Source organism: Rhinolophus sinicus, chromosome 16 (assembly GCF_057876585.1).
Source record: "Rhinolophus sinicus isolate RSI-liver-muscle chromosome 16, RSI-T2T, whole genome shotgun sequence".
NCBI classification, from domain to species: Eukaryota; Metazoa; Chordata; class Mammalia; order Chiroptera; family Rhinolophidae; genus Rhinolophus; species Rhinolophus sinicus.
Genome location: NC_142516.1, coordinates 83,631,800 through 83,650,535, shown reverse-complemented (window position 1 = coordinate 83,650,535; position 18,736 = coordinate 83,631,800). Strand labels below are relative to the sequence as shown.

Sequence of the window (18,736 nt, the reverse complement as noted above, 5' to 3'; positions counted from 1 at the left end):
ACATGAAATTCTTATTATAAACAGAATCGAGCAGCTTGGTATGGCGTGTTTCCTCTTTTTCTGAACACAGGACTGTTGACCTCTTTCTGATCTATAGGAGCTCTAGTCATTAGAAAGATGAGCTGCTGACATTTCCCCGGTTTCTTGTTTGCTGTCTGACTTTGCTGACCTGTTGCAGGGGAGGCTGAGAAAATAGCTGAATAAGTAAGGAGACCCTGAGAAAACCAGGGGAATAGCAAATGCAGACACCATACTGCATGAGCTTTCCCTGAGGATTTAAAATTGTATTTACCAGATAAGCATGCCTTGGTTACAAAATTCTAAAGAACTGAGAGAAGGGGATGGAAGCTGTCAGGCTGGGGCTGGGGCTCAGGGCTGGTGCATCAGGGACAGCTGGTGAGCAACCTCAGCTCCCATGGCACACAGGGTGATCAGGTTCCCTCTGCGTGTGAGAACTATAGTTCTCAGTACAGCAAGTGCGGGTCCTCAGCATACCTGCCCTCCCACTGTGAATGGCTGGGCCTCCAGGCCTAAGTGCTCACTTCTGTGTTGGCCTGGGGGATGGGAGGAACTCTGCCCCTTCCCCCCCAGAGAGCCGAGTGCCTGGGAGCTGCTCTCTGATCCTGGGAGTGTTGTGCCTACCTACCACCTGGGGTAGGGATCAAAGCTGGTAGTCCCCTACTGGTGGCTTCTACTCCCGCTGGCCTACAGTGGACATCCTAGGGGCACTGGGCTCTATCTGTGAGTTCTTGGGTGGGGCCCTGGGAGCAAATCCTGAACCTGGGAAGCTGGTCCTGACTGCTAGACCTTGGGCGAAGAATTCTGCTGTCCAAGCCTCAATTTCCCCTTCCATCCCGCGGCAGGAATGGCTGTGAAGTCGGTCACCCAGGAAGTGTTGGGGCTCCCTGGAGGTGAGTAGGCCTGGAAGACCTCACTGTCCTATTGTGTTCCCTGTCCATCCAAACTCTGCCTTTACTGCACTGACATTACTTCTAGAGGATGAAATAAACTAACAGGTAAATGCCAGGAGCCGTGACACAGGCTGAAAGATGTGGAGTAATGGGGTTCAGGCTGGGTTCTACTAGGCTCAAGAGGCCCTCTACCAGAGGCCCCTGGGCATGCCTGTGTGGGGCTCCACAAGGAGGGAACCCCAGCCTCCCTCCCCAGGGAGGCCCTGCCCATGTGGATCCCCAGCTGGGGGCAGGCGAAGGCTGGGCCTCATGGGGAAGCACTCCCACTGTTTGGGGAGGGTGTGGCTCCCAGGTAGTGACAACCATGATTCAGCCCAAGGGTTTTGGGGTTTCCAGGAGACAACTGCACCCATTCTTTGGATGCCCCAACTGCACACAACCTTGATGGTCGGTCCTAACCCTGTATTACAGGAGACAGCTGAGGCATAGACTTGGAGGGCGCATGGACTTTGGGAGCAGAGCATCCCTGTGCTAAGAAAAGAATACTGTGCTTGAGCCCCCACTCCAGGTCCAGCCCCTGCATCTCATTAGAGCATGTAAAGGAGGAACAGCTGGCACAGGCAAAGAAGGAACCAGAAAAAACCAAAACCATATCTGCAATGGCTTCTGTGAAGGCCCTGCTTTCCCTTCCCAGCACAGCACTCCACTGTGCGGAGGGAACCCTGCGCATTCACATACCGCACTCGCATATCTAAGGACTGGGGGCTTCCCGGGTGGGTGCATTATAGAAAGGCCAGGCCTGTAGCAGAAGGGGGAGTGGGCTTCCGGAAAAAAGAGATTTGCCCAAGGTCAGCCATTTTACAGACTAGAAAACTGAGATTCAGGCAAGCTAAACGACCTCCTAGTTAGGGTCACACTAATAGGCTGATGTGCCCTTTTGCAAACTGAGGCGAGAGAGGGGAGTGCCCCACCCAAGTCACACCGTTGAGTCCAACTTCTCCCCTGGATTGGGGAGGGTCACTGGGCAGGTACTGCCCTCTTTAGCTGATCCTTCTAGGGTACTGCAGCCCACCGGCCTTTTGCTCCAGGCCTGGCCCTGTACCCCGCACGACCTGACCTTCTGCGTGACCTTGGGTAACTCTCTCTAAGCGCCTCAGTTTTCTCTTTCAGGGCGTGGGGCAGCGGACTGGGCGCAGTAGCGCAGGCCACCTGGACAACAGCCCAGCCGCAGGGCGCTGTGGGGCCGGGGGCGGGGCCCACACGCCAGCTGGGCCCGGAGGAAGCGGGGCGGGAGGCGCGTCGGAGCTAGGGGCGGGCCTCGAGTGAAGAGCGGCGCTAAAGGCTTCTGAGGACATTGCACCGTCTGCCGGCGCGAGCGAGGCTGCGGGCTCCTGCAGGCCCCGTAGGAGGCGAGGGCGGGGCTCAGTGAAAGGCGCGGTACAGGGTTGTGGCAACTACGTAGCCGACGTCGGTGAGGGTGGAACTCAATGAGGGTGTGTTTCAGGGCTCTGGTAGACACGTCGCCGACGCTGGGGCGGGGCTCAGCGGGCGGGGCCATGGCTGGGCGGGGTTAGGGCTGTGACAGCGACGTTGCCGACGCTGGGGGCGGGGCCTTCCGGGAAGGGGCAGATCTAGCCGGACGGGTGGGCTGCGGTCACCCCTAGTCCGCTGGAGGAGGCCGACTGACTGGCGGACGGCGGTAGGGGGATAGGCCGGTGCCGGGCGGGTGCATGCCGTGCCGCCGCCATGACAGGTGAGCGCGGGCCTGGCCCGGGTCGTGCCTGTGCCCCCTGGACGGGTACGCGATCCGGGTGGCCCGCAGGGCCCTGCTACGCCGATGTCGCCCGCGGGGGCATCTCCTCACTGCGTTGTTTCAGTGATCTTGTTCGTGACCGCGTGCCCGTGACAGCCTCCGCAGTCGGCGGGACTACAGAGGCCCGGGGGCGTGGTCACCCCCTGCAGGGTTCTGGTGTATGTGGGGAGGGGGCATGGTCAGGCCCTGGAAGGTTCTTGGGGGCGTACCCAGATCAAGCCCTGGAAAATTTTTGGGAACGGGACCATGGTCAGGCCCTGGAGGGTTCTGGGGGGCAATGGCCATGGTCAGGCCCTGGAAAGTTCTAAGGGATAAAGGCCGATGTGCATCTGTGGATAGGGAGGTGCTGGGGTGAGGATGCCGCCTGACAGAGTGGGAGGTGAAAGTGAAAACGGTGCTGGTAATACTCTGTGGTCCTACTAGTAGGAGATACAGACACTCCAAACTCACAGCCACCTGACAGACAGGCCTGACTGGCACTGCATTCTTGGGCAGTGTGTGGTACCCCGGGAACTCTCTGGTCCCTCCCCGGCTGTACCTCTCAGTCAAGGACAGGCCTATGGGAATCGGGGACACAGACTGAGCCCCCCCCAAGACTTTGTGCTCCATGCTGTGTGGCCACAGCCCCTCCAACTTCTTTTTCCAGGATGGAATCTGCAGCCCAGCCACCCCCAAGGACCTCTCTGAACTGGGGCCCTCACCTCCCTCCTGACCCCAGCCAAGTGGGGTCACACTGCTCTGTGCACTTTCTTACCTTGTTGGCAAGCTCTTAGGATGATAGGCCTGTTGTGGACCCATAGCAGAGTGGGCAGGGAATGTGGGGCCTCCCAGAGCCATACTTCATCCCTGTGAGGCCCATTCTTCTGCCTCATGGGGCATAAGTCACCTAGGGTGGCCCAGGGGTCAGGGAGGCCCCAGAAATCCCTGTCCTTTCACCCCAGAACTCACCGGAGTTCCAGCCTGGATCCTGCACATATGGGCTGGAACCTGGTAACTTCTAGGACATGAGTGTCCCAGCCTAGGCTAGAAAAGACCCCAGCTGCTACCTGCTCCCCTGTCATCTCTGTGAACCCTTTTTTTGTGTGTGGCTGCCATTCCTAAGCACCTAATGTGTGCTTGGCCCTGCAGCGAGGACGTCCCACCCAGAGGTACCATGTAGGGACATGTGGAATGTCGTGTGCGGATGAGGAAACAAAGGCTCAGACTGGGCACGTGCCAAGCAGCAGGCCCCTCGGGTGGTCAGTGGCAGAGCCGGGACTAGACCTGTGTCCTTCTCATGCCCTCTGACCCTCCCTGTCCCTGCCATCTCTGTGTGCTGGGCCTCTAGAGACCCAACCCCTCACCTCCCTTCATTTTGGGGATGGGGAACTGAGCAGAGAGCGTAGGCCAAGGAGCATCAAATGGGCAGCCCTGCAAGACTGCAGGCCTGTTGTCCATGGTTCACTCTCCCTGTGCATTGATGGGCCTGCCTCATCCTGGTTCTGGGGCCGCCGTGACAGGCTGTGGAGTAAGTGTCTGGGACCCACTGTGCCTACACAGGCCATGCAGTGGCCAAATGTTATTGCAGCTGTTAACTCTTGCTGTATAACCAGTCCCGGCCTTGTAGTGTGTTGGAGTGAGCAATCTCAGCTCCTCCATGCCCAAAGCCAGGTTGGGCTCTGGGAGAGGAGAAGATTCTGGGAGATTCCATTCAGGATGGAGCTTGAGGTCCAAGCATGTGGATTGCAGTGGGGTGGGGGCGATGGCCTCGGGGGGTGGGGAGGGCAGTGAGCTAAGCACCAGTTAGCTGGGTGGAAACCACAGGGATGCATCTTATTGACTTGGGGCGGGGGTCCTGGGCAGTGTGGTGCAGTTGGTGGCTGCCATGTGGGAAGGCTCAGAGACATGGGGGGCTGGGTGAGAGTAGGTGGGGCCAGCTCCCACCTGGCCACAAGTGCCATGTGGGGGTAATGGGTTAGGAGTCCATGGTTCTGGTGCCAGCTAGGCAAAAAGGTGGAGGACGTGGGGCTTGGCAAAGGGAGCTGGCAAAGTCCTGGTGGGTGTTGTGCCAGAGTGTTCTTTCTTTATCCTTTAAAAACCTGGAACTGTTTATCAGGACCAAGACCAAAGTGGTTTCCTTTCTAGTGCCATTTTGTGCCTTGAGTAGCTGCCTGGGTGTGGTTTGTGTGCAGTTTACAGCGACCACAGGAAGCACAGAGTGAGGCAGAACCTGGAGCCTCGCCCCCGGCTGTGCTACTGTGCCAGATGACTCACACCTGGTGGCCACGGCCCCACCTGCTTCTGTGCCCACGGGGCTGCAGGAGCCACTGCAGGGCTGGCCCCCATCCTCCAACAGCGCTCGTCTGTGGCTCTCAGACCTACATCCATTTATTCCAGAACTCCTAGTGAGCGCCTACTGTGTGCTGGCTCTGCACAGCTGCACATACTGGACAGGACAGCCTCGGGCCTGCCCTACTGGGCCTGGCTAGGAGCAGACATGATGCAGCTAAGTGCACAGTTAAAGGAGTGCTGGAATGAATGGATGTAGGTCTGAGACCCACAGGCAAGCGTTGTAGGGGGGCGGAAAGTCTGGATTTCAGGAGGTGGCCCCGACACTGTGCCTAGGTCCTCACCTTGTCCCATCACTCCCTGGCTGGCTAAGGCCTTGGTTGGGCAGGTACCTTATCTACTTGCTGTGCCTCAGTTTCCCCATCTGAAAATGGGGGTGGTGGTTGTGCTCATACTAATCTAAGGATGAAGATTATCTGTATGCACAGAGCCCACAGAATGCCTGGCCATGGGGCACACTCTGAACTCTGGCTGGTATTCTTAACTCTTTAATCAGAATGTGCTGAAGCCGGGTGGCTACGAGGGTCCCACCAACGGGGCTGTGGCAGGTCTCTCGGTGTCCTAGTGTTCTGCTTTCTCACCGTGACGGGGCTGCTGACAAGTTTTTCTTCCAGGTAGATTTCCAGAGGCTGGGAGAATTTAGAAGTTAGAAATTTGTAATCAGGGGCAAAAAGGCCAGCCAGGAGGAGTTGACAATGGGAGAGAGATGAGGGAGACAAATGGTCTATTGAGTTACTCCACATAGGAAATCAGGGAGGAGACCCATTTGTTCCAACATGATGACCCCATTTTTAAATATTCAACTTCACTGAGACATAATTACAAACAAATGCACTCATTTTTAGTGAATAATTTGATAAGTTTGGACAAGTGTATACACCCGTGGAACTAGCAGCCCAGGCCTGATCAAGTCAGAACATCTCCATCACTCCAAAGAGTTTCTTCGTGCTCCTTCCCAGGTAACCCCATCTGATCAACGAGTTCGGCTGCTTTCTGTGACCCCCATTTTTTCTTTCAGATTCTACACTGGAATTTCTAAATAGAATTTCTTTTTAATTACTAGATTTTATTTTAGAGCAATTTTATGTTATGGAAAGTTGAGCAGACAGTACAGAATGTCCTCAGCCTAACTCCCCCCCCCCCCCCCCCCGTTTCCCCTATTGACATCTTGCATCGCATGGTACATTTGTTACCCTTGATAAACCAATATCAATACATTAGTACTAACTGCAGTTCACATTAGGGTTCACTCCTTGTGTTGTACATTCTGAGTTCTGAAAAATGCATAATGTCCTGTGTTTACTATCGCACTGTCATATAGTTTCACGGCCCTAAAAATCCTTTGCCCCACCTACTCACCCCTCCCTTTTCCCTGATCTAAGCACCCTCTGATCTTTTTACTGGCTCCATAGTTTGGCTTTTCTGTTGGAATAGGCTTTTCACATTAGCTTCTTTTACTTTTAGCAGTATGCATTTACGTTTCTTCTATGTCTTTTTATGACTTCATAGGTCTTTTTATCACTTATATTTCATTGTATAGATAAACCAATTATCTGTTCACTTTTTTTGTTTGTGTGTCACTGTTTTAGCTATTTCAGTGGCATTAAATACATTCACAATGCTGTGAAACCATCACTACTCTCCATTTCCAGAACTTTTTTTTATCATCCCAAACAGAAGCTCTATATCCCCATTAATTACTAACTCCCCTTTATCCCATGACCCCTGGCAACCACCATTCTACTTTCCATTCTCTAGAATTGCCCATTCTAGATGTCATTTAAGTGGAATCACAATATTTGTCCGTTTGTGTCTGACTTTTTCAAACTCGCATAATATTTTCAATGTGTCGTAATTTCAATGTGTCTGAATTTCTGTCCTTTCAAAGGCTGAATAATATTCCATGGTGTGCATATGCCATATCTTGTTCATTCAGTCATCCATCGGTTGCTTCCACCTTTTGGCTCTTGTGAATAGTGCTACTCTGAACACTGGTGTGCAAGTGTCTGTTTGAGTCCCTGCTTTCAATTCTTTTTGGTGTATGCCTAGAAGTGGAATTGCTCATTCGTATAACAATTTATGTTTAGCTTTTTGAGGAACTGCCGAACTGTTTTTCCATGATGGCTGCACCATTTTACATGCCCACCAGCAATGCACAAGAGTTCCAATTTCTTCACATCCTCATTTTACATATATATATATATATATATATGGTCACCCTAATGAGTATGAAGTGATATGTCATGGTTTGGTTTACATGTCCCTGATGACTAATGATATTGAGCTTCTTTTCATGTGCTTAGTAGCCATTTGTATATCTTCTTTGGAGAAATGCCTATTCAAGTTCTTTGCCCATTTTTTAATTGGGCTGTTTATGGATTTTTTGTTGTTGAGTTGTAGGAGTTCTTTATATATTCTGGGTATTAATCCCTTATCAGATATATGCTTTGCAGATATTCTCTCCTATTCTGTGGGTTGTCTTTTCACTTTTTTTTTCTATTCAAAATGCTGTTTATTTCTGGACTCTTTATTCCAGTCCATTGGTCTATATATCTGTCCACTACCACACTGTTTTGATTCCTGTAGATTTGTATTAAGTTTTGAAATCAAGAAGTATGAATCCTCCAACTTTGTTTTTTTTTTCAGGATTGTTTTCAGTATGAAGGTTCTTTGATAAATGAATTTTAGAATGACTTTTTCTGTTTCTGCAAAGTCATCATTGGGGTTTTTATAGGGATTGTATTGAATTTGCAGATCACTTTGGCTACTATTATCTTCACAATATTAAGCCTTTCAATCCATAAACATGGGATATCTTTCCATTTATTTGTGTCTTCTTTCATTTCTTTCAGCAGTTGTATAGTTTTCAGTGTACAGGTCTTTCACTTCATTACTTAATTTTATTCCTAAGTATTTTATCTTTTTGATGCTACTATAAATGGAATTCTGTTCTTATATTTTTTGGATTGTTCATTGTTAGTGTATAGAAATGGAACTGATTTTTGGTGTTGATTTTGTGTCTTGCAACTTTGCTGAATATGTTAGTTCTAACAGTTTTGTTTTGTTTTAAACTTTGGGGTTTTCCTAAGATCATATCATCTGCAAACAGAGATAATTTTACTTCTTCCTTACAATTGGATGCCTTCTATTTCCTTTTCTTGCGTACTTGCTCTGAATAGGACATCTAGTACTACCGTGTTTCCCCAAAAATAAGACCTAACCAGAAAATAAGCCCTAGCATGATATTGCAGGATAACATCCCCTGAACATAAGCCCTAATGCATCTTTTAGAGCAACCTTAATAAAAGACCCAGTCTTATTTTCGGGGAAACACGGTATATTGAAAAGAAGTGGTGAGAGTGAGTATCCTTATTCCTGATCTTAGGGAAGAAGCTTCCATCTTTCACCATTGAGTATGATGTTTGTTGTAGACTTTTCATATATGACCATATAACTTTTATCATGTTGACAGACCTTTGTTGTCAAGTTTGAGGAAGTTTGCTTCTATTTCTAATTTATAGATTTTAAATCAAAAAAGAGTATTAAATTTTGTCAAATGCTTTTTCTGCATCGCTTGAGATGATCGTGTTTTTTTCTTTCATGTTATTAATGTGATCTATTATATTGATAGATTTTTATATGTTGAACCATCTGTGCATTCTGGGAATAAATCCTTTTAATGTGCTGCTGAATTCAGTTTACTAGTATTTTATTGAGGATTTTTGCATCAGTATTTATAAGCAATATTGGTGTGTAGTTTTCTTGTAGTGTCTTTGTCTGGTTTTGGTATCAAGGTAATGATGGCCTCAGAGAGAGTTATAAAGTATTCCCTCCTCTCCAGTTTTTTGGAAGAGTTTTACAATGATTGGTGTTAGTTCTTTAAATGTTGGTAGAATTCACCAGTGAAACCATCTGGTCCTGAGCTTTTATTTGTTGGGGGCAATTTTGATTACTGACTTCATCTCATTATTAGTTATACATCTATTCAGATTTTCTATTTCTTCATGATTCAGCATTGGTAAATTGTGTTTTTAGAAATTTGTCCATTTCATCTAGGATGTCCAATTTGTTGGCATACAAATCTTCATGGTACTCTCTTATAATTTTTATTTCTGTAAAATTGGTAGTAATATACCCACTGTAATTTCTGAGTTTTACTTTCTTTTTTTCTTTGTCAGTCTAGATAAAGGTCTGTCAATTTTTTATCTTTTCAGAGAACCAACTTTTGGTTTTGTTGCTTTTTTCCTACTGTTTCTTCTCTTTCTCATTTACCTTCATTCTAATCTTTATTATGTCCTTCCTTCTGTTGCTTTGGGTTTAGTTTGCTCTTTTTCTAGTTCCTTGAGGTGTGACATGAGGTTATTGATTTAAGGTCTTTCTTCTGTTTTATTGTGTGCATTTACAGCTATGAATTTCATGCTCGGCACTGCTTTCACTGCACTCCTTAAATTGTGATATGCTGTATTTTTATTTTCATTTATCTCAAGGTATTTTCTAATTTCCTTTGTGATTTCTGCTTTGACCCATTGGTTTAATTTTAACATACTTATGAATTTTTAGTGTTCCTTCTATTACTGATTTCTAGTTTTATTCCATGTGATTAGGAAATATCCTTTGCATAATTTCAGTCTTTTATAATCTATTAAGACTTGTTTTGTGGCCAAACTTATTTTGAGGTCTATCCTGGAGAATGTCCCATGTGCACTTGAGAAAAATGTGCATTCTGCTATTGATGGGTGGAGTATTGTGTGTGTATCTGTTAGGTATCATTTGTTTATGGAGTTGTTCATATCCTCTGTTTCCTTATTGATCATGTGTCTGGTTGTTGTGTCTATTATTGAAAGTGGTGTATTAAAGTCTCAAACTATTATTATAAAGCTGTCTATTTCTCCCTTAAATTCTGCCAATCTTTGCTTTGTATTTTTTGGGGCTTTGATATTTGGTGTATACGAGGTCTGACAGTTAAGTTCGTGAATTTGCCACGTGCACTTTTATTGGCAGCACTGTGCAAAAATCTCGGTAAAGTTTCATAACCTTGGTATATCAGTGTTTCACAACTGCAGCCGTGTTCGTGTCCACATGTGGCGGTGTCTTGCTGAGTGGCACTCATTATTGTTGTTGCGTGTTTTCTTGTGCCATTGCTAGAATGTCTGAGCTTGAATTAAAGCAACGAACAGACATTAAATTTCTTGTTAAACTTGGCAATAGTGCAAGTGAAATCAGGGACATGTTAGTCCAAGTTTATAGGGATAACGTCATGAAGAAAACAGCAGTGTAAAAATGGATTAAACATTTTTCTGAGGGGATAGCACGCATCAGTGATGAAGAGAGGTTAGGGTAGCCAGTAACAAGCAGAACTGACGAAAACATTGCAAAAATCCATCGAATTGTGTGTCAAAATCGTCAGCTGATTGGGAGAAGCGTAGCAGACTAAGTAAACATCAATAAAGAAACAGGAAAATCTGAACTGAAAATCTTGGCATGACAAAGGTGTGTGCAAAAATGGTCCTGAAGGAGCTCACCAATGAATAAAAGTAAAGGAGAGTCGAGGTTTGCCAAGAACATTTGGAGATGCAAGACGATGTTTTGGGCCGTGTTATCACTGGTGATGAAACATGGGTGTACCAATAGGACTCTGAAACAAAGCCTCAAAGTGCACAATGGAAGTCAGCCAATTCTCCATGACCAAAAAAGGTCCATCCAAATCAAGAGTCAAAACGATGTTGCTATCCTTTTTTGATATCAGAGGGATTATTCATTATGAATTTGTACCAACTAGACAAACAGTTAGTCAACTTTACTATTCAGAAGTGCTGAAAAGGTTGCATGAAAAAGTTAGATGAACACGACCTGAACTTTTCGCCAACAATTCATGGCTCTTGCATCACGACAATGCACCAGTTCACACGGCACTGTCCATGAGGGAGTTTTTAGCCAGTAAACAAATAACTGTATTGGAACACCCTCCCTGCTCACCTGATCTGGCCCCCAATGACTTCTTTCTTTACCTAAAGATAAAGGAAATATTGAAAGGGAGACATTTTGATGACATTCAGGACATCAAGGGTACTACGACGACAGCTCTGATGGCCATTCCAGAAAAAGAGTTCCAAAATTGCTTTGAAGGCTATCAGTGCATAGCTTCTCAGTACTTTGAAGGCGACCGTAGTGATATTCAGCAGTGAGGTATATAGCACTTTTTCTAGGATGAGTTCGCCAACTTAATTGTCAGACTGCATATATGTTTGTTATGTCCTCTTGGTGAATATCCCTTTTCTTAATATATAATATACTTCTTTGTCTCATATAACAATTGTGACAAAGTCTTTTTTTCTCATATTAGTATAGCCACCTAAGCTCTCTTGGTTACTGTTTGCATGGAATATTTTTTTCCATCCTTTCATTTTCACCCTATTTGTGTCTTTAGATCTAAAGTGAGAGTCTTTTGAAGATAGCATATAATTGAATTATATATATATTTTCAATCCTGGGAGAAAAACACAATTTCTCCTCTATTCCTACACAAACCCTCAACTTCTCAACACTTCTGATACTTCTGGTCACCGAATGTGTTTGTTTGCCCCCAAGCAATTATCCAGTTCTCTGGTGGATACTAACTGGGTGTCCTACAGTTTAAGTCAATTCTCACACCATCTAGCTGGAGACAGCATCAGATGCCACAGGTCAGGGCTCAGTCCCACAAGACTGCTCCTACTTCAGATGCCAATCACAAATCCAGGTTGTCACCTGGGCCTATGACCAACTGGCTATAAATCGGATTTCCATCCCCCCCTCCTTGAGTTCAGTTATTTGGTAGAGTGGCTCACAGAACTCAGGAAAACACTTTATTTATTCCTGCCAATTTATTACAAAGGATATTTCAAAGTATGTAAGTGAACAGCCAGATGGAAGAGACGAATAGGGCAAGGCTTGTGGGAAGGAGTGCAGAGCTTCCATGCCCCTGCCAGTTGGGCCGCCCTGCCAACTTCTCAGAAGCTCTCCAAAACCCATCGTTTGGGGTTCTTATGGAGGCTTTGTTACGTAGGCATGAGATTAAATCATTGGCCATTGGCGATTGATTCAATCTCTAGCCCCTCTCCCCTCCCCAGTGGGTGGTGCTGAAAGTTCCAACCCTCTAATCACTTGGTTCTCTGGGCAACCAGCCCCCACCCTGTGGTTATTCCAGGCGTTTCCAAAAGTCAAGTCATTTACACAAACTCGGGTGGGGTTGAAAGGGGCTTGTTATGAGTAACAAAAGACTCCCACTTTCATGGCTCATCGATTAAGAAAGTCCAGGGTTTTAGGAGCTGTGTGCCAGGAAGAAGGATGAAGACCAAATATACATTTCTTATAAATCACAACATCACAGATCCATTCTGCCAATTTCTGCCTTTTGAATGGAGAGTTTAATTCATTTACATTAAAAGTAATTACTGATAGGAATAACTTGTTCTTGTCTTTTGCTATTGCTTTTCTGTATGTCTTATAGCGTTTTTGTCTTTCATTTCATCCATTACTGCCTTCTTTTGTGTTTAGTTGATTTTTTTGTAGCAATACTTTTGATTTCATTTTGTGTGTATTGTGTGGATATATATATATATATATATATATATATATATATATATATATATGGATATATATATATATATATATTTTTTTGTGTGTGTGTGTGTGTGTGTGTGTGTGTGTGTGTGTGTGTGTGGTTACCATGAGGATTACACACAACTTCCTAAGGTTATAACAATTTAATTTGAATTGATACCAACTTAACTCCAGTCACTTTCAGAAACTCTCCTCCTATACAGCTCTGCCCATCCCCCAGCCTGTGTCCACCAGGAAATGGGACAAACTGCTACAGGTACGTAGGTAAGGTGGTACACCTGTTCAGGTAGCCAGTGTCACAGGGACTCAGGACCCTCCCTCAAAGAACCTGTGTCCCCCACTTGCCAACCTCTATCCCATCCCTTGTTGTTAAAGGCTTGTCATTCTAAGGAATATTCTTAATGGGAAGGAAGGTGCAACAATGATGCTTTAGCGGTGATTCTGAAAGAAAAGACAAGAGAAAAAGCCTTCCTCAGCCCCCTGGCAGGCACACTGGTCTGCTGTTGGCAGCTTTTCCAGGCCTTGCAGACAGGCTGGAGGGTGATCCTGTCCACCTTCTACTGACACGGACCTGTTGCCATGCCAGCACGGGCCACCCTGAGCCCTGTACGTTTGTCCTATGACAGTGGTGGCTGTGAGCGCCCTTGGGCAGCAGATCCCTCGGCCCTCAGTGCATTTTCATAGAAGAGAAGGGGCAGAGGCTCTGTTCTGCTTTTGAGCATTTTGGACTGTTCTCACCATACCTGCCCACCCCATCTTCTGGCCAGGGTGTTGACAAGACATGGGGGGCTCTGGGCTGTGCGTGAGGCCCACACGGGCTGGGATGTCAGCATGTATCGAGGTGCTCACAGCCTGCATGCCTCCCGTGGCAATGGATGCCCTGCTGCGCTGTGGGAGGGGGGGCAGCCACCCCGTCCTCGGGCCGTGCTGCCTCATGCCCTCCGTGTTCCCTACCTGTGTTTCAGAGCAGACCTACTGTGACCGCCTGGTCCAGGACACACCTTTCCTGATGGGCCATGGGCGCCTGAGCGAACAGCAGGTGGACAGGATCATCCTCCAGCTGAACCGCTACTACCCCCAGATCCTCAGCAACAAGGACGCCGAGAAGGTGCTGAGTGAGGGGCGCGCCTGCCGGACGCTTCTGTCCTATTCCTTCCTCTCTGGGCTGGGAGAGCGGGAGGCAGGAGAGCTCAGAGATGAAAACTGCCTCTTTGGGTATCCTTGGGCCCAGAACATAAGCTCTCTCAGTCCCAGTGTCTTCATGTGTCACTCTTCCTGTTGACCCCTTCCATGCTGGGAGTATCACAGGAGACATGTGACAACACGCAGCAAACTTGGAAGGGGGCAGAGGAGGGAGCAGAGGTTCTAGACAGGCCCACCCATGTGCCACCTGGCTCTTCACTCTGCCTCTTCCAAAAGTTCAAAATGAGCAAGCATTTTGGGTGTAACACAGCCCATCCTGTTCATGGGCACAGCCTGAGACTGGGTGACCTTGCCTGTTATACCCACTTCTCTGACTCCCCCGTAGGCCTGAAGGTGGGTGCCAGAGACCAGCCAGGGCTTTGGGGTGGAGGCTCCCCTCCCAGCTGGGTCACTGAGTGAGCCCTTCTGGAGCTGCAGCTTCCTGCTTTGGTGCAAATTAATGGTGCCACATGGGGCTGACCAGAGGGTTGGGCCTCTCCTGGAGACAGGTGGGGTTGATCCCTGACAGAACTGGAATGCACATGGACCTGCTACTGGCTCAGATACCGTATTTTGCCATGTATAATTCATACGTTTTTGACCAAATTTGTGAGGGAAAAATAGTGATGTGCGTTATACAAGGGTAGCACTAATTCCATATCTATAGAAATGCTTTAAATTCTTTTATTTATGCTTGTGAGTTAAAAGTGTAACTCTAGAAATCAGTAATGATATCCTTATGCAGAATAATACCTTGGAATACTATAATCGGTTTTGTTGAACTTATGACGAACTTGAAACAACAAAGAGTTCTTGGCCTTCTCTTTTTTTATGATGCGTAAATATCATAAATTTATTACCGGTACATAAAATTTCTTGTACCTCATATCTGTTCTTGTGTTTTGTAATTTGTTACATAAAATTTCTTGTACCATAATATGTTAAAAAATAAATGGTAAAATTCCTTTATAATACAAAAAACAAGTAGCTAAATGTAAACAAATAAAAATTTGAGTTAGAAAATTAAAACGAAAGATTTTTTCCCCTGAAATTTTGGGCCAAAAACGTGGGTGTGCATTACACATGGCAAAATATGGTACTTCTTAAGTTATGAAAGTAATACAAGAAACTAAAAAGTTGGATCTCAAAATTATGTCTTACTATTGTAGTTAAAAGTTTTATACATGTTCATTTTTAAACATTTGAAAAGTTTGTATGAGAAAAAGGAAACGCCTCCATACATGGATACCTGTGGCTCCAGCTGCTCTTGTCTGCAGCTTCTGCACATATGTGGTTCAGTTCTGCTTCCATGTAGAACACTATGCCGCCACCAGGGGGTAGCACCAGGCCACAGCCTCCAGGTCCTGGCTGTCAATGCCAAGTGCCCTATCCACTGACCTTCATAGCCTCACATTTCTCCATCAGACACATCGATAGAGCCAATTCTTTCCTCCTCAACCCTCGATTTATTTTTTAAATACTTGAATCACATTCCTGTAGACTGTAAACTATTAAAAGTGATTACATCATCACCTCATTGATTCCCTGTAATAACCCTACAGGGTGGGGTTTATTTTTCCCTTTTTACAAATGAGCAAAGGGAGTCTTAGGGGGTGAAGCGATTACTAAAGTCACACAGCAAGCCACTAAGTTCCCACGCTTGGGATAATGTCACCACTGCCTTTCTTGGTGGCCTCTCTCCGCCCTCACAGAGAGTGTGAGAATTAGCAGCCATGCTGTGACTAGCACAGTCTCAGGCCAAGAGGCCGTGGTTCACAGTCACTACCTCCCTGGGGTGTTTGGAGCACCCAGGCAGAGTCACCCTGCCACGAGGAAGCTGGGGATGGAGCAGGCTGGGGGCTGACCCTGGAGCCCCTCCACCCCCCTCCGACAGCACAGCTACCTTTGGCCCAGCCTCTTCCAACCTCGGGTTCCTTTGTGGCCCTTCTGCCCCCAGTTCCGGAACCCCAAGGCATCCTTGCGCGTGAGGCTCTGTGACCTCCTGGGCCACTTGCAGCGGAGCACCGAGCGAGATTGCCAGGAATTCTACCGCGCCCTGTACATCCACGCGCAGCCCCTGCACAGCCGCCTGCCCAGCCGGCACACCCTGCGTAAGTGTCTCACTCCCCGGGCTCCAGCGTCTCCTTGCTCAGCCCCTTGCTAGGGACACCTGTGGCTGTGTCTAGTCTCCTCTGGCCCCAGAGAGTAGAGAGTGTTTCCCGCAGCACACATATCTTTGTCTCCCGGTCTCTCTGTGTCTCTCTCTGTCTGTATGTTTCTCTGTGTCTCTGTCTCTTGTGCCCGTCTTGACACAAAAGGTAGCATCTGCCCCTTCCCTCCATAACCTAGTGCACTGTGGGAATCCTGTCCCTTCTGATCCTAAGGCCTCACAGCTCTGGCCTGTACCAGCCTTAAGTGAATGGGCCCCCATAGTGGGTACTGAGGCCGTGTCCACCCTTTTCCCAAGTGGTTCCCAGTGTGGGTTTTTCTGCAGAACAGTCTCAGGCCTGATGGCTAGTCCATGCACATGTGTTTTGGTTTTGGGGTCTCGCCTGTGGGCCTGGGGGTCATGTGAGAGTTCTTCTGAGTTGCTGGGACCAGGATGTGGAGGGTGTAGGTGGGGATGGCAGCTCAGTCCTGAGGCCTCTGTGCCCTGGTCCCCAGGAGTGGCTGCTTTTCCTCGATTCTTAGGACAGAGGCCAAAGGCTCCCAGAGATGAGGTGGCTCACGCAGGCCACTCAGCCTGGGCTGGGGCTGGTGTCTGACCCCGAGGACAGGCTGGCAGGACTGGCTCTGAGCTTCAGCATTGGACCCTCCTGTCACGCCCGCCCTGCTGGGAGTCAAGCACCTTCCTGGCTCAGCTCCCGGCTGCCCTCAGGGCCATCTGGCAGGGGGCTGGTTGGGCGGCCTGGGGAGAGAGCGCCCTGCTGACAGGGACACCTTCAGGCAGGGTTTGTGCTACATCTGGTGCCTCGTGGTCACCAGGGAACAACAGGCCCCCACCCTATGGCCCTTGAGGTCCTAGAAAGTGAACAGAAGACCCCGAACCGTGCAAGGTTCTCTCCCGGGCACTGGCCCCCTCAAGCACAACATGGTCCAGCACAGCTTGGCCCAGGGCTGGGTGGTCCTGGGGCAGAGGGACCTTGACAGCCCCCTTGGTTTCCTGAGGGCGGGTGAGCACTTTCCTCTCTGGCCCACCCATGACTAACTGCGCCCTGTGATTTTGTTTCCAGAGAACTCAGATTGCACAGAGCTAGACTCAGGCACCGCGAGCCGAGGGCTCAGTGACAGGGGTAACCGTCTCCTGCTTCCCCTCTGCCCCCCCACCCAGGGCTCTATCTCTACGTGGGGGCTTCTCCACTCCAAGTTGGGCTCTGTTCCTGGCTTCCTGTGGACATACCCCCCCACGGTGCTCACTGGGGGTATCCCTGCCCACTGACCCCAGCCTGGGCCACAAGCCTGTCCCTCTGGGTCTCCGGACCCCTCCCCGCCCTCTGAGATGCGGGCAGCCCCTGACACACATTTCTCCCCCAGGACCCGTGGCCTTCCTGGCCTGTCTTGGCCTGGCTGCGGGGCTGGCCCTCCTCATCTATTGCTGCCCTCCAGGTGGGTGCTGCCTGGCCAGGCCTCCGCCCAGCCCCCACGAGAGCCCAGGACAGGGCTCCCATACTGCCCACTCAGCTCTGAGCAAGGCACCAGCCCCAGTCTCTTGGAAACTCGCTGTCCTCACCTGCACTGGGACAGTGGCCAGGCTCAGGAGAAACAGGGAGTGGGGGGCCCAGTGGTGGGTTCTGATCCCCATGCCCGGCATTTGGTGGCCCACCACCCCCAGGGTCAGAGAGTGATGGCCCCTTGTGGGAGAAGGGGCACAGCCGGGGCTCAGGAGTTATAGAAAGCCCTGTCCCAATTGGGGCCTGGAGCAAGGCACTGCCCACGTCCCGGGTCCCCTCCAGTGTCCCAGCTCTGGTGGATGGACGGGAGGCCCATGGCTGAGGCGCCGTGTCGGCACAGCATGGTGGCCCCACTACCCCTTTTTGGATATGCTGAGATGTCGAGGTCAGGTGGGGTTAGTGCCTGGCAGGCCCACTTGACGTCACTTGGGTGTGAAGCTTGCTGTGTCATAAGGTGGGTTCTGAGACACCCTTGTTTTCCAGACCCCAAGGTGCTGCCAGGGGCCCGGCGTGTCCTGGGCTTCTCCCCACTCATCGTGGACAGGCACGTCAGCCGCTTCCTGCTGGCCTTTCTGACAGATGACCTGGGGAGCCTCTGACAGACCAGCTGCTGCCGCCCATCTTGCACCAAAGAGCCCCTGCCTGCCCACTCGCCTGGGGCCTTCTTCTTTTCCAAATGCTTCTATTTCACTATTTATAATGACTGTAAGAAGCGCTTTACCTTCTTACAAAGGTGCTCAACCATATTAAATGTACCAGTCTCCTCCCTTCTCTCAGGAGTGTTTTTTAGATGATTCCCACTTGAGACTTCACATACCTCTCGCAGGAGCTGACCCTGAGGGCTCTCGGAGTCCCTCGTCCAGCCTGGGGCCCAGGGCCTGCTCAGGTACGGTCCCATCAGTGTAGGAATAGGCCCCGCCCCCCTCTACCTGGCTACCTGCTCCAGCCCTGCCGCCACAATCCTCCTAGTGTCACCCCCGGATGTCTCCCACCCTACTGCCCATGCCAGATGTCCCCGTGCTGCATGTCCTCTCCCCTCCATGGCCTCTTCCCACAGCTCTCCAGAGCTCCCACCTCCCCACACACATCCCTACCCATCACATCTCCCTCCCCAGCTCTAGGCCCCAGATGGGTAGGAGGGGCAGCCACCACCAGGCCACTCAGTCACCCAAGCCCTGGGCCTCGGGGCCCATCAGCCAATGACCTGTGCTGCCCCAGTGCCTGCGTGT

General features: G+C 49.1%; 1 protein-coding gene across 8 annotated transcripts; it reads left to right on the top strand.

The window, feature by feature from the left end:
* The first annotated feature begins 2,383 nt into the window (after positions 1-2,383).
* Positions 2,384-18,278, top strand: CARD19 (caspase recruitment domain family member 19). Of its 8 annotated transcripts, XM_019713848.3 has the most exons (8): positions 2,523-2,664; positions 5,898-6,011; positions 12,858-12,910; positions 13,620-13,762; positions 15,794-15,947; positions 17,070-17,129; positions 17,371-17,442; positions 17,991-18,278. In XM_019713848.3, the coding sequence occupies exons 3-8, from the start codon at positions 12,892-12,894 to the stop codon at positions 18,104-18,106; spliced, it is 564 nt and encodes a 187-aa protein (XP_019569407.1). In that variant the 5' UTR covers positions 2,523-2,664; positions 5,898-6,011; positions 12,858-12,891; the 3' UTR covers positions 18,107-18,278. The 8 variants fall into 8 exon arrangements, with proteins under 8 accessions (XP_074186277.1, XP_019569405.2, XP_019569409.1 ...); XM_019713846.3 differs by lacking the exon at positions 5,898-6,011 and having other exon boundaries at positions 2,510-2,664; XM_019713847.3 differs by lacking the exon at positions 5,898-6,011 and having other exon boundaries at positions 2,513-2,664; positions 13,625-13,762.
* The last annotated feature ends 458 nt before the right edge of the window (positions 18,279-18,736 follow it).

What these genes read in the sequence shown, in the direction of transcription:
- CARD19 (XM_019713846.3), top strand. Translation starts at nt 2,642, where the DNA reads ATGCCGTGCCGCCGCCATGACAG. An exon ending in AATGGGACAAACTGCTACAG is followed by an intron (nt 12,911 to 13,619) that starts GTACGTAGGTAA and finishes CCTGTGTTTCAG; the next exon opens with AGCAGACCTACTGTGACCGC. An exon ending in GCCCAGCCGGCACACCCTGC is followed by an intron (nt 15,948 to 17,069) that starts GTAAGTGTCTCA and finishes TTTTGTTTCCAG; the next exon opens with AGAACTCAGATTGCACAGAG.